Source organism: Cataglyphis hispanica, chromosome 17, assembly GCF_021464435.1.
Source record: "Cataglyphis hispanica isolate Lineage 1 chromosome 17, ULB_Chis1_1.0, whole genome shotgun sequence".
NCBI classification, from domain to species: Eukaryota; Metazoa; Arthropoda; class Insecta; order Hymenoptera; family Formicidae; genus Cataglyphis; species Cataglyphis hispanica.
In genome coordinates, this window is record NC_065970.1 from 3,954,378 (window position 1) to 3,970,591 (window position 16,214).

General features: G+C 33.8%; 1 protein-coding gene across 4 annotated transcripts in view; it reads left to right on the top strand.

Moving 5' to 3' along the window:
- The window catches only part of LOC126855793 (putative mediator of RNA polymerase II transcription subunit 26), a 70,105-nt gene that overhangs the window by 43,508 nt on the left and 10,383 nt on the right, over positions 1–16,214 (top strand). For 3 of the 4 annotated variants that reach the window (XM_050603743.1, XM_050603744.1, XM_050603746.1), the window contains 2 exons: positions 6,262–6,402; positions 7,501–7,627. In XM_050603743.1, coding sequence (XP_050459700.1) covers positions 6,262–6,402; positions 7,501–7,627 — 268 coding nt within the window. Of the gene's footprint in view, positions 1–874; positions 1,179–6,261; positions 6,403–7,500; positions 7,628–16,214 lie in introns of those variants that run through there. The other variant, XM_050603742.1, reaches the window with a different exon arrangement.

Genomic DNA, 16,214 nt, shown 5'->3' on the forward strand with positions numbered 1-16,214 from the left:
ACAAAATATTGTCTCTTAAATAATTTCCCTTTTTCTATTAACAATTTCAATTAACGGTTTAATTATATTATGATTTATTAATTATGATGTTATTATAGAATATTGCAATATTGTATATCGGAGGGTAGAGTAGCAGGCAATGTTCGCATTTGCTTTGAATGAATATTGTATTATCTGGTGTGCCATTCGCCAATCGATAATTACAAAGAATATATAAACTTTTGATAAGACAATTAAATTATTGGGTTCATATAATCAGCAAACGATTTCTTCAAAAAATAACAAGGTCAATGAAATAATAGTATCTAATTTTTATTTTGCAGACAACTTTCCTTTTTTATTTAATTCATTAACACATTATTTTATTTAAAAAAGATATAATGATAAAAAAAATTGTAATCTATATTTCCTAGAAATATAAATATTTTTAAAAGATCAATAAATTATTAATATATAAATATTTAAATTATATATTAAAATTAAAATAAATTAAAATTATATATTGATAAAAATAAAAGAAATGAAAATATTTTTAAAAATATTTATATTTATTATTATTTCGCAGAGGACTTTCTTTTTTAATTTATTATCATGAATATTATTTTATTTGAAAAAGATATGATAAAAAAAAATTTGTAATCTATATTTTTTAGAAATATAAATATTTTCAAAATATTTTCAAACAAAAGAGACTTCCCCTCTTCCTACACTCTTGCTCAAAAAATTTTGAGAACGAAAAATTAATCTTTTAAAAGAGTCTCTTTAAAATTAACCTTCTTTAAAGGAGATTCCTTTAAAGGAGTCTCTCCAAATTAAAAAAATATTTCTCTAGTCGACGTCGGTTTCTTCTTAAAGCTGTCGCATTCTTTTCACGGGAACGCGCGTGAAGGGAAACAAACGAGAACGTTAGTTTTGTAAATCGCGTATAAAAGCGAAAGCCGGGACGATCGCGCGGTCTCTCGCCGACCTTGGTGCGCGCGGTTCATGTCACTGCGAGGATGCTGGCGTGCGTGTATCCGCGGGAAAACTTCGAGGTGAAAACCGTGGCTGTGAAGCTCCATCATGGAAAATCCAAGAGAAAGTGCAAGTCCGTCGCGGTAAGGGAAAAAGTAGTCCCCTCGGCCGTCACGACGGAGACGAAGGGATGCAGCAACGGCGAGCGAGTAGGACACCACGAGGTAAGGAAGGTTCTACTCGACGACACTTTGACGTACCGTCCCTCACTTTTCGCTCCGCCGGGGAGGTTTGCACATTATGAATAAATACGTGGAAGTTGGTAAACATACTGCGACAATGAGTATGCATTAATAATGCGTACTAGAAACCTAATTAGACGTGCCAGGAATGTTGAAGTTTTTGACGTTTCTCGCGTTTCTATGCTACTACAATTAAGTTAGAAATAAAAAACCAAATTTTAGTTTCAAGTAGCCAAAATATATAATCGTTTTATAAAACATTTAAGCATTTTATAAAGTACAGTCACATTCTCAAATCATGGTTGAAAAAATTAAATATTTTATAATCTAAGAATTTTTATTTTTTCATAAAACGCTGATAACGTTCGTCGATGATCTATCGTTTTATAAAATGATGGATTATGTAATTTGGCTACGACACACACACACACACACACACACACACACACACACATATGTACATTAGTTTGCATGTAATTAGAGAGAGAGATATGTTTGAAAAATTTATTTTCAGGTTTAATTAAAGTACATGCGTGCCTAAAATATTCCATTTTTTATTGGAATGATCGTATAAATTTTCCGTAATTATCTCTCAGCGAGTCCGTCGTGTTTACACTTTCATCCATTGTACTACATAAGACTGTGTAATCTGTGTAATTGCACAAGCTCGTCCTTTCTACGCTCACGTCTAATTTCTACACTTATTTTCTTACTTTTCTTTGTAAAGCGCGTTTTATTCTAATCGTAGGAAGTGCAAAAAGATGCAGTTAAAAAGAAAAGAACGATCCTCGTTAGCAGCAGTTATTACATTCTTTTTATTCCGTTATAATTCTCTCTTCAATGCGTGACAGCTGACAACACGAGAAATGTCAATTTTTGTCAGTTACCTAGCTATTGCATAATATTATAATAAATAATAATATAGTAAAATTTTAAATAATAAAAGTATAATAAAATAATAAATTGTATAATAAAGTAATAAATTATATAATAAAAGACGTGTAAAATATCTCAATTCGAGATATAGCAAGAGAGAGAGAGAGAGAGAAAGAGGGATTAAACACGCACGTGCAGAAATTATATCATAATGAAGAAATGTATAGAAAATTACGCTTTCATTAATTTCGCGAGTGAATGCGCCCGGAAAGATTTTCGCTCTAAACCGAGCCGGGGTTCCGTGCCGAGGCGAACAGAACTGCCGATTACGTTACGGGCTTCTTCCGCGCTTATACCTGTTCTCTCCGACTCTTGGAAATTAATTTCGCGAAGGAGGGGGGGAGGAGAGGGATCCGTCCTCCGGGCGGATCATCCTCCCGGAGGGATTATCCGCTTCTACAAGAATCCGTTTTCTATGAGAAATTTCTTTTTCGTTTACGTGTTCTCTCTCGCGAGGGAACATCTTCTCGCAACTTTTCCCTTTCGCGCCCATTCACAACGAATTCGATCTTATACCCGAGATTACTACTCTTTTTTTCCTTGCAATCTTACTTTCAAGCAACTAGTTGGATCAATCAAAGACTTGGCGTCATAAAGGATTGCGTTTCTTCCATATTCTTGTAATTACCTTTTATATCAAAGTTTTTTTTTTTTCTTACCTGAGGGAAAATAAATATTAAAAGTAAAAGCCGTAAAAGATTGTAGATATTAATATAAAGAGAATATACATTTGTGAATTAAATAAAAATATTTTTAAAAAAGCAATAATATTTTTTAACATTTTGCAAATCAATTCTCAATATTTTAACGGCAAACAAATAATATTTGAACTGTGACTCAATCTGAATGCGTGCGAAAAAAAAACGTGATTAATATTATAAACATAATATTTATTTAATAAAAGAATCATCGAAGTATATAAAATATATCTGGATCCAGGTATAACCCAGAAAATTAAATGTATTTATTTTTATAGTTCAAAAAGAGAATATATAATGAAGACATCTCGCATTCCGTTGCACGCCGGGATAATGAAACTGAATGGGATTTGCGGGGCGCGAGTCGTCTCCGTCGTTCTGAGAGAGAGAAAGAGAGAGAAGCCTGTCGGGAAATGACTCTTTTCCATTTCTCCCGGCGATCGCAGATATGTCTGTCGAGCGCGTCGACATTTTAGCGCCGTTCGTTGTTTCGTTAACATTCTCCTCGGCGCGTTCGCAGCCGCTTCAGAACAATTAACTGTCATGCGTACGCGCGCGGAATGAAAAGAGGCAGAGGCCGGAACGTCAAGCGCGGCCCCCGTCGTAGGCGGTTTTGTATTATCTTCCTCGTTTCACGATTGTCATTGTCATCGTCGCGAGCAGCAACGCGATACTTTCGTCGCAGGTAGCTGCCGTTCGCTTCTCGAAGCCGCTCGATTCCGCGCGGCGATTGTTCGGTGGATCGCGTGTCACGACGAAGATTAACTTCAACACACATAAAACACATTGTCCGGAGTTATCCCCCAGCTATCTTTCGAGCGAAGCAAGTTTGATGAAGTTCGAGAGCGATTGATGACGTAATGAATTTATATAACGTCATAAACTCCGTCTTGGGTTAGTATGAGGGAAACTTGGGATTATTTGGATATGAGATTAATCGATGAAATGTTTCGAGTAATGTTTCGTTTGATATTTGATTAATCGTGGCAAAAAGTGTCTTGCGCTATTTAAAGTCAAAATAGCGTCAAACGGGACGTACTTTATTATTATTTATATTATTGATGTATTATTTATATTAATCAGATTTAAAATCCATTTTCGATCGAACATATGTTCATGGCAAATTGCATTTAATCGCTCTCAAAGCGATTAAGCGATTAAATTTGCTTTACTCGAAAATTCTCTCTATCTCTCTCTATTTGTCTCTCTATCTCTCTCTATTTCTCTCTATCTCTCTCCATTTGTTTGTCTCTCTGTCTATCTGTCTATCTCTCTCTTTCTCTCTCTCTCTCTCTCTCTCTCTCTCTCTCTCTCTCTCTTTGTCGGTCTCTCTATCTTTCTCTTTCTGTCTCTGTCTCTCTCGATATACATATGAATGATAATATTTCGATTTTCGACGATTATCCATTGTTACTTGAATAACACGAGCGGCGTCAAGACTGCGCATTCGTGTCGCAGAATAATTTCGGATACGCCTGTCGTGAAAAATATACAGCAATATGAGTAACATCCGCGCTTTTTCCTCACGCGAAACACACGTTCCTCGCGCGCTAAAGCCGTCTCCGATTTTTCCCTTACGCGAAGCGTTAGGAAGAGAATTCGGGGCCTACATGGAGGCAGATATATATGTGGACACAAATTAAATTGACAAGTGAAAAATCAAGGAAAAATCGATCTCGCTTTAAGCTGAAAGCGATTTTGGTGAAATTCAATTCTTTGTTTATTTACCTTTCATTAAGTTATAGGAACGCTATTTTTCATTTTGTGCATCTTACCGTGTATGTTTACTTCCAGATAAAAGATGAGGCGGATAATTCACCTAAAACTGCCCCCGTCAAAACTTTTCTTCAGTTTCTTGCATTTATTTTACGCTTTGTAAAAATGCAAAAATATAATAAAAGGTAAAAGAGAGAGAGAGAGAGAGAGAGAGAGAGAGACAGGAAGAGGTGCATAGCTTATTCTTTTACACGAGAAAATGCGTTTTATTTCAATCGGTATCGAAAAATGAGAAACAAAATTAAACAACGCGAGAAAGCCCGAGAAAATCCTCTTTACAAAGTTCTCTCGATCGGTTTTGCGCGACCGCATCGGTCGATCGTGAAATACGCGACATTTTCATCGCGCGCCTTCGTTTGTGACACGCCGTTTATTTTGCTGCGCCGTTGACCGCACTTTCATTGACATACGAAGGTTATACGGAGTCCTTGTCGCGGTGGAATTCGAAGGGCCGGCCTTGGGATTCTACCTGGTATCGGACACGCCGGCCGGATCCTATCCAGGTGATGATGGCAGCACAAGGGAGATGAAACAAAAAGAGCCGCGCGCATCATTGCAGCAACGCTCACCTCTCGCCGCTCGTATTTTCTTTTTCTTTCTCGCGAAGTGTCGGGAAAATGCAGGACTTAGGGAGGAACCGTTACGTCAAAAATTAATCTAATACATTTATAAATTTAATACATTTAATACATTTGGAGATTCATGAATTTGACATTGTTTGACACAAAGTACTTTTGACCTTTTAAAAATCAATAATTAATTTGTGAGGTAAATAGAGTTAAAGATTTGTTTTGTAGAATCAAAATTTTTATTTTCATGAATTCTTGTGTACAGTCGCTATAAAATTTTCGTGGTACAGTCTCTATAAAAAGGTTTGTTCGATATAAGATAATATTTATGATTTTGAGATTGAATTATATTTTGCACGACAAATCGTTAATTTGACATATAAGAGTGCTTTGCGCGCAAAAAATTTATTCGTTTCGAAATGTATTAAATTTACTAATTTTTGACGTAACTGAGAGAAAGCGTTATATATTCGAACTAAATTAAAACGAGTGAAAAATGAATAAAAGTTTGATTTTATTCAAGATGGAAACGATTTTCAGTCTTGATAATAGTAACTTAATATTTTTTATGTCGTACTCAATGAACGAAAGATTATTTTATTTCGCGTTGATATTTGATTCTCAGATTACCCACAATTAAAATTCCTTGTTTATTTTCTTCTATACAAGATACGAAAGATTTTTATTTTTACTCATCAACAGGAAATTTCAATGTATTTGACAGATTATGACGGGAGTGAATTTTCTTTTGAACTTTTTATTTAGTTTCAGATCCTTCAAGCTCGACGTGAATTTTGCGATACATTTTATTAAATATTTATACCGGAAAATTCACCTGAGATGACAGCAATATATAATCTTTTATCAGCGCGTGCGTTTCGCAAAAGCTTAGCGTTATTGCGGAAAAGTCAAGATAGAGAATGAAAGGCGTTGATCGAAATGTCGATATTAAAGCGCGATGTAATTAATCGTTGATTCGGCGTCTTCTATCGTTCGTATACCTGCTCCCACATCCACCTTTTACCTTAACACACATTCGGCACATTCGTATATTCGCTTACGTGCATTTATCTTGTTGTTTTTCAGTTAGCAGTGGGCGGGGGTGGTGCTGTGCTGGTGCTCAGCGAGCTTGAAAGCATGGCAGCCAGGCAACAGCGGGAGATCGCTCAGCAAAGGCGTCTCCTGGAGCAGAAAGAGGCCCGCTTAGCCGTGCTTCGAGGCGCACAGGTGAGTCCCATTCTCCTCTTATCGGCACGTGAAAATCGCACTAAAGCACCAATTCAGAGAATAAAATTTATTTAGCCTTCTCGAGCGAAGTAGGTCTGTCGTAACTCTGAGAGCGATTAAAAAGCAATTTGTCATGAAACATATGTTCGGTTTAAAAAGAATTTTGAGAATCTGATTAATATACAATATATTATGTAACATAAGGTATATCTTGTTGACACTATTTTGGCTTTAAAGAACAAGATTTTTCGCTCCGATTAATCAATCAAACGCTTATTCGAAATATTTATTGATTAAACTAATAATAATTTAAGAGAGAAATTATGACGTCATTAAACTTGCTTCATTCGAGAACGCTATTAAAAAAATATTAGCTACGTATATACAGAGTGTTTCCAAATAGGCGCGACAAATTTTAAGAGATGATTCTTTGTCAAAAATTATTAAGAGTCTTTCATATATAATAGATAATATTAGAAACACCCTGTGTAAATGTGATAAAAATTGAAATCTGAAAAAAGAATAATTTCAAATCGAAGAAGCTGAAAAAAAAAAATTTCAAATCGAAGAAGAATACGCGTGTAAACTTTGACAATTAGAATCCCAATTGCGTCAATCTCGGTGATTTGCATGATCGTTGCGTGTTGTCTCTCCTTCGAAAATTATGGCGAGGGAGTTAAAAGATATGACTACGATGACCTTCGCGATTTAATAATAGCCTTGATCCTTAAAGACGTCATGTGTGATCCCGGAAGACCTTTTCTTCTCGTTTTGCGATTTTATCAAATCCTATCGATACAACTGCGGATTAGAATCGCGAAGAAGAAATTGTTGAATAGCTCCTCTATTTATTTAGAGAGATTTATTAAATAAATATATTATTAAAATCCTCCGCTCCACACTGTTTGTATTTATAGAAAATTCTCCTGTCATGAGTAGATTGTCAAACACGGAAATGTTCGTGACAATTTCACTTTCTATTTCATTTTCCATTTCTTAATCCTCTTAATCATTCATTGCATTAGGCGGATATTCATCATATTCATGATTCATATTCGTCCTACAATAGTCGCGTTCACGCACTGTTTACTGTTTCAGGAGCCAGCACAGCAGGACAGACTCGCTAGATTGAGGCACAAACTGGACCAACAACAGAGCAAGCTGAATCGACTGCGATTACTCAGATCGCAGACGGATCAGTCACGTGTCAACAATGCGACATTGAGTGAGTTCATCATCGTTTCTCTCGTATCTCTAACTCTTCGGCATCTGATTTATCTGGTGCTCTAAAAAAAAAGTATAAAAATTTATACATTTTTATACTCTTTATTGCAACGAAGTCGTATATTTGCATTTATTTGAATTTATTTATGTTTTTTAAATAGAAATAATTTTATCCGATATTTTTCGACAATAATCTATTTCTTGACAGATATCAATGTTACTGAAATTATGAGGGAAAATTATAGTTATTATAATAGTTATTAAAAAAAAGGTTGGTTTTTTTTTTAAACTAAAAATAACTCGTAATAAAAACAATTCTTACATTTTAGTGTTAAAAATATTACATTAAATATTAAAATATTAAAAATATTAAAATATTAAAAATACAAAAAATGCATTAAAATAAATTAACTCGCTAAATTTAAATTTAGTGGTGGAAAAAAAAAAAAATTGTGTATCTCTTCAAATAGTTCGATTTTTCGAGTTGTTCGAATTTATCGCGTATCTATTCCGCGTTTGTGGCGAATTGACACATATGTATATGTGCTATCGCGCAACCGCATCGCATTGTATTTCAATTCGTAAAATCTACGCTTGGCTCACGTATGCGTACCTTGTTAATTGAGCATTGTTCGGATCGTTACGGCGTACTGAAAAACGATAACTGCGGTTTGCAATGCGACACGCAGCCCCGTGATAATAGCTCCGTAGGAAAGGGACGAAACTCGCTTCGCTCTATACACGCTTCTTCGTTACAGAAATTCTCTAACGAGTCGAAATCGTTATCGCGTAGATTCTACACTTCACGGTGATCGTCGACCAAAAAAGCCATAATGATCCGGGATATCTGTACGACCGTCGCGTATCAACGTTTAATAAACGAATGCGTTGCAAGAGCTGGCGAATAATAGAAGAGATTATCCTGTCAAAAACATTCTTCAGAAAGATATTCAGTCTCAAATATTTTGACGTTGATGTTGAAATGGCTGTAAAAAGTTGATGCAATTTTTGCAAGTAAAGGATTTAGAAATATCCTTTTATTTAATTCGATAGGACAAAATATTTGCTTACTATTTTTGCAGTGTTTAATTATTTGTTATTGTAATATTTATTTTTAGTATATTATTAGTATATTAAATTTATTATTATTATTTAAGTTATTTAAATTATTAAATTGCGAGAATTTTAGTTTAATATTTATTATTTTTTGTAGTTCAAAGAATTTCGATTTGAATGTTTGATACTGATTGTGAGATAATAGCACTTTTATTCAATATTTTTCTCAGCAGACTTTTTATTTAAAAACACGTCACGAAAAACCGTACAAAAACATCATTTCTAATCAAATTTTTATATGAGAGAAATTGAAAAATTGTGTTTTACTTAATCCAAATTTATATATCTATATATAGAATTTTTTAAATATTATTATAAATGAAAAGTGAGTTTTTTCACTTATAATACAAATTCTGATTTTTCGCTTCTGAATCTCATTCACCGAATCGGTGATATCTTGCTTTTTTTTTTTGACAAGAATCCGCAAAACTTTCTTTAATAATCGCTCAAGATTTATCACTCTCATATTTCGAAACCACCAGGAACTCTTTGTTTTCAACTTTCGATCCTTTTAATTTGTAATCACGATGCCCGACTGGTGTTATATTGTCTCTCGCAAAGTCTTGAAAGTTTCAATAGCCGAACTCGTTGCAATTTGCTGTAAGCTCAAATGATTTGGTACGAAATCTCCTCGCGTAAACGTACACTTCCGCGTACGATTTCCCGGTGGACTTGAACTAATTTACTCTATACAACTACAATGTAAGAATTAATTGTATTTGGGGCTTTTTCGATGGACGAGTATTTTTGCGAAATTTTTCTCGTGATATTTATTAATATATTTGCATACACAAAATATTAAGTATATAATAGTAATTTATATGTTGTAACCATTTATTATATAATCCGTCGTCTTATAAAATCTAGGAATTTTATAAAGTGCGGCCACATTCTTAAATCATCTTTGTAGAATAGCCATTTATAAAAAATTTAAAAAATTAAAAATTAAATAATTACGCATATTTTTTAATGGGAAAAAGCTTGTATGCATACTTGTTGTATTTATTATTTATTGTATTTATGAATATTTGTTGTATTTATTACAATTAAGATTTTATAAAAATAACATAAATAAAATTCTCGAAAATAATGTTTGAAAACAAATAATAAATGGAGATATAAGCGCGAAAAAAATATTTAAAAAACCACATTTATTATGACATTTATTATTTTATCAAATGTAATGTAAAGTAAAATCGATAAAAACGCGACGTGTATAAAATGACTGAAATGAACCAGCCAGAATCTAAAACGACGTATACAAATTGTTGCGTTTGACAATATGTGACCTGTTAGCATTTTATGAAAAGACTAAAATTCTTAGCCAGATTGTAAAATATTTCATTTTCAACCATGATTTAAGAATATCGTCGCACTTTATGAATTCTTAGACGTTTTATAAAATGACGAATTATGTATTTGACCACGACATATATACTAAAAAATTTTCTAATAATCTTCTCAGACATATTTTTATCTGAATTTTCAGATCTGGATGTCTGAAGGAAATTTCAGACAATTTGTCTTAATCATCAGAGTCGTTTTTTTTTTTTTTTTAATTCAAAAGAGTGTGTCAAAAATTCAGACAGATTCTGTCTAAAAATTCAAATTTATATCTGCAAAAAAGCTGCAGACACTTTATCCGAAGTTTCAGTCAATTTCATTTTGCATTGTAAACACGAGAGAGTCTAAGTCTAAAGGATATCTAAATATTACGCGAGAAAAATTAATAATTTGAAAGATAATTTATTAATAATTTTAAAGCGTTCTTTAGCTAAGCGATCGAGTGTTAAATCGTACAAGGATAAAAACGATGATCTTCGAGATCCATTTTCGTAGATCGGCGATATTTCGGCGGCAATCCATCTGCTTTCGGTAAGCGCGATAAGAAAGATTTGTCTTCACATTGGAAAGTACGATTAATCTTCGGCATCGGCATCCGAGCCGGCGACATCGAGCATGCTCCATAGCTGTTATAGAGGATATATACTTTACCGGTATATAAATGAAATTCAAATACAAACCGATGGTTTGAAAACTGTGCTCTCTCTCTCTCTTTATTCCGCTATTCACGGGCCGAGAATCATCCGTGGAAAAATAAATTGGAAAGATCCGAGTCCCCGAGACGGCCGCGTTTCACTTTTATAGAATGCAATCGCGCAGAACTCATCCGCGGTCACGTCACATTGGCCGATAAATCATTCCACGGGCCAGCGGCGTCCAAATATTCGGGACATCGAGCCGAGAGAGGAAATTGAGAACGGAAAGTACTCCTCCTTAATTCGTCAACGTAATTTATTTATCGAGCTGCGTGAAATGAAATCGATCCGGCCCTTTCATCCCCGACCTTTTTTATTTGAAGTGATTCATATCATGAGAGAGTGATTATTTATATATATATGGTGGATACAAGAGTTGAAGAGTAAATATCAATAGAAGAAATAAATTGTTCGATTTCACAATAGATGAGGGGAGGGGAGGAGGGGGAGGCGGAAGAAGAAATTTCTCGAACAAAATCGCGCTGGTGGGTCGTCCGTCGCTTGAACAAATATCAATTTCGCTGAGCAAATTACGTGTTGATGCGGCGATCAATTATATGTCGCAATAATAACAATCGCGATTGAATCAAAACTGGTCGCGCATCGATCGCGATTTGTTTGACGATCGTCTTGGTATCTGTTCGAACGAGTTTCGAAGCGCGCCAATCTCCTCTGTTCAACTCGGAGCAACTTTTATTTTGTCAGCTCGGAATTCGCGCACTGATCGAAACGATCGCACAGACGTTCCCTTTTACCTTCTTTGTGTGTGTGTGTGTGTGTATGCATTACAACATATATCGCGCGATATTGGCCCTGACACGCAACACGTGTGTGACCACACCCAGCGGAACACGCGCATACGTTAGGCTTGCCGTAATTTTTATGACCCAATCCCACAGAACGCTTGTCGAGGGATAGGATATTCGAGAGGCGGGAGTTACCTTTTTTTGCCAAATATTACTTAACATGCAAGTGTCACGAATAGTACCGCGCAATATTTGTCACATGTGTTTTTGAAGAGATAAAAAAAATTAATATACTTTTACAATCACTTATACTTCAATATTATATGAAAAAAATGATCAAGTTTTTGATTTATTATTTATCCATTATTTTAATATATACTCGTTTTGCATCTTCAATAAAATATTAAAATATAAGAATTAAGTAGAAAAAAATATGTAAAAGGCATGCAAATAAGTGGACATTTTTGCATAATTATAAATATATTTTTCACATATTTTTCATTTATTATTAAAAATAAAAAATAAAATATCTGATATTTATGGTGAATTTTATACAGAAATATTCGACGGAATTAAAGAGACTGAAAACTAAACTAGGTATATAAAAATACCTGTGAAAATATCTACAAATTATATATATATATATATGTATAATAAAGGAAATTTTGTACACTAAATATTTTTTAAATCGTAGATTAAAAAAAAATATCAGACAGGTATATTGAAATCCCGAGCAGTTAGTCTGGGACAGTTCCCCGGAGTATGTGTGACAAGCCCGCGTGTATGCATTTTCATAGCGGATTTTCTCATCGTTTGACGTTACGTTTTGCATGCATATCGGTGTTGGTAAATTTGATCAGTTTTGCATACCTCGCGTACCCCAAGTACTGCTGCAAGCCCTCTCTCTGTCAGCATTCTGGAAAACGATTAGAATTATAAATTATATTGCGAAAGAGATAAAATGACAATATTAAACGCGCGCGACACATTCTCCGATCAATCTATGTTTTAAATAAAAGTTATCTGAATTTTTTAAAAGAGGAAAATTTAGGCTCTGATGATGATAAAATAATGAAAAATTTTTTTCCAAACTGTGCAAGCTCGTTTCGCTTTCGCAATTTGCAGCTTGCACATTTTGCTCAATAAATACGTGATGGATATATTTTACGTATTAATTAAATAATTATAACATAGCTATATTCGCGGAATAAAAAAAGTTTTTAACTTTTTTTTTCTATCGAGAGACAATACAACATATTCAGAGACTCCTGAATACATAAAATCGTTTTCCGGAAAAAAAGAGGGGAAAAAATTGATTTAAAACGAAAACGAATGTAGATCTCTACAAATATAAATGAACAAAAAATGCTATTGTATTGCAAAAAAATGGAATATACTCGTTTAGACCACGACACGTTTCTATACAGCGTTGCGAGAGCATGTATAAAAAAATAGAAAAAAATCTCAAATATAAATTCTCTCGCGAACTTACAAGTTTTGATTGCGGAGAATAATATTTTTTAACTCGTTCGAAATCATTACAATTGTACAAATAAATCGGCGTTGGGCGCGCGCATTTACATACAGAGACAAAAAAAGTTTACTAGTTTAATATTATTTCAATGTTATAAAGTCTTATTTCAATAATATAATTGTCATTTGAAAAATATTATAATATAATTATCTTGATAATTATTATTCGAATTTTTGATTTAAAAATATATTATTTTCTATTCAACATTTTTTTTTCCATTCAAGAAAATTATTCTTAAACGATAAGAATATATTTTTCTTTCTTCTCTGGATGAACTATATAAAATGGCTTTATTCAAGCAAGTTTTATTTGCTTAACGCAGTATAATCTCATTTTGAAATTTCCAAGTTGAAACTAAAGATATTTTCGAAACGAGAAATTTTTCTTTCCGTGTACATGCATTAAAATTGTGCTCTCTTAAATTATGCATTCCGTTATCAAGACACTGCAATCTTTAATGGTGTTTGTTCGCTCGGCGGTCTTAAGGGACCTTTTTTTTCTCGACGCGTAACGTAACATTTTCATATGCGATTCCGTCCGTACGTAGGGGAGATTGACGTGGAGAAATTAAATATTATCGCGACGTCGGCGCGAATGCCGTGTGAAATTCTGAAGTGACGACGAACGGTGCGACATGTCATTTGCCGTGCATTTATAGCACCGACGTGGATGCATCTATTGTTTAACGTCGCGCGTTGCGTCTCTCTTTATCCTATACACATATTCGCGCGTGCAAAACGGGAGGGGTGGGGGACGCGTCATTCGTTCGATGTTGATCGATGGAAAATGCACGTATATGTCTACTGTTCAGCGGGAAAAGGTCGATACTTTGGGGCGAGCGATTGTGCAAAGCTATAAAGTGTAAAGGTAAAAAAAAAATAGCGCGAAATTTCCCCCACGAATGTGCGCCTCGTCAAAACGAGGGAAATTTATTCGGCTTGAAAATGGAAATCTTTCGCGGATTTTCGAATCTACCATTATCGCAGTAATATTATTCAGAATGTTGAAATCAGATAGTAATTTATTTCGTTCTCTCTTCAATATCGTTTCCTATAATTACTTTATTAGCGGTATTCCAGTAATAGTTTATGTTTACATGCTGGTATTTTTTTTTTTTTTTGGAACTCTTTAATAGCTTGCGTATTTATATTTACGTAAAAAGAGGTGTTAAATCAAAATATTCAATTTAACACATTCATTATTTTGTATAAGGATTATTCTTCTTATAAGAATTTAATAATTTTAAATATTAACAATATTAAAATATTATAAGGAATACAATATGATTATTTTGATAATTATTATTATAATCTTCGATTTGAAAATATGTTATTTTCTATCCAACATTTTTTCTTTCTATTAAAAAAAAAAAAAATTATTCTTAAATAATAAGAATATATATATCTTGATTGAATATACTATACAAAATGATTTTATTCAAGCAAGTTTTCTTTATTTATCACAGTATAATCTCATTTCAAGATTTCCACGTTAAAACTAAAAAGATTTGTAAAACAAGAATTTTTTTTTTGTGTATGCAAGAAGCAAGCAGGTCTTTAATTGAGTATGTTTAATTTTGAAACAATAAAAGTGATTGTAATTTTTCTCGGAAACGCAAAACTAGAAGCATTTTTGAGATATTTCGTTTTGATTTAAGTTTGCTATTTTTATCCTCACCGTGGACATTTATTCGTGTTATTTGCATTACAAGTAAGACAAGAAAGAAAGCGAACAAAGTATACAATTTGCACTTCATTATGTATATTCACCTTAATGAAACTTTAATGAGAACGGATAAAACGTGCAATGATATTCGAAAATAAAGGACGCGTACAGCAGACGTGCGAAAATAAAGTACAATAGCTTTTATAGCTTATCTTTCCCGACACATTTTCACCGAGTAGAAGTCGATTCCAGATTACTTAGTTGGAGAATCTGTTATTAAAATTAAGATTGTATGTGCAAGGACACCCTTACCCGCACACACACACACACACACACACACATATACGCACAAAAGTATAAAGCACAAAAATATAAAGTGAAGAAAAGAGGAAAAAGGATTGTATGAACGAAAACGAGATTCACGTTTTCGGAATCTCGGAAAGCATTTCGGTGACCGCGGAATTGCCTCTGAATAGACTTGCAACGGCATGTGACGTTTCTCGAGAAACGCATTCGAGGGAGCGCTCGTCAAAAAGTTGAAACGCTTTTCGCGAATACATAAATTTGCCCCGCGGACATTACGTGTGTGTATATATGCTCAAGTAAGTATTAATGAGAGCATATTTGAGTTTGTTGGGAATACCGGCAGCGATTGGCTTTTTTTCATACGAAAGCTTTTATTTTATTTTCCCCCTCGTTCTCACACACGCACGCATGTTGAAACTAACACGCAGCTTTTCCGAGTCGAGTGTTTTTGCTGGAAACTGAGCGGCTGATTTCCTTTAATTTGTTCCGCTGTTAATAATGAAATACGTCTTTGTGGAGATTACACTTGTGTACTTTTTGTTTTTCATTTTTCTTTATAGAAACATATGACGCGATCAATAATTGAGCAAATGAAGGAAGCGGTTCTCCGACTTTCTTCTCTAAAACGAAAATAGAGAGTGGAATAATAAATGTCAATTAAATATGATCGATGAGACTTTTAAGACGCGATTAATCGTTTAATTCGACATTCATTTTCGCCGCTGTTCAGTAAGCTTAATTCTGCAAGTTCTCTATTGTTTTACTAGTTTTCGGATTCTGCAGAGAGAAAGGTAGACACAGAAATAGACTGTTAAAGTTAATCGGTGATGGTGAAATTGGTTCTAAATTTAATTCAACTACGGTCAAAGTTAAACTACGCGGAAGGAATCAACCCTTGACCCTTTCGTATTCTTTTATACGCAAAAATACTTACAAAATCGCTCATCAGTCACGCAGACATTCTAACACAATCGCATTTATATATCTCGATCTTATACTTTTTTTTTTTTTTATCTAAAATAAAACTCTGACTGCATATAATGTTATTCAAAGATTGAAGGCATTTTCCAGGAAAAAATTAAAAATTTAGTCAATTAATATACTATATTTTTTTACATCACATGTATAGGATTTACAGATGCTGTGGATACGCTAATCGTAAGAGCTTTTCTTCTTTGTTTC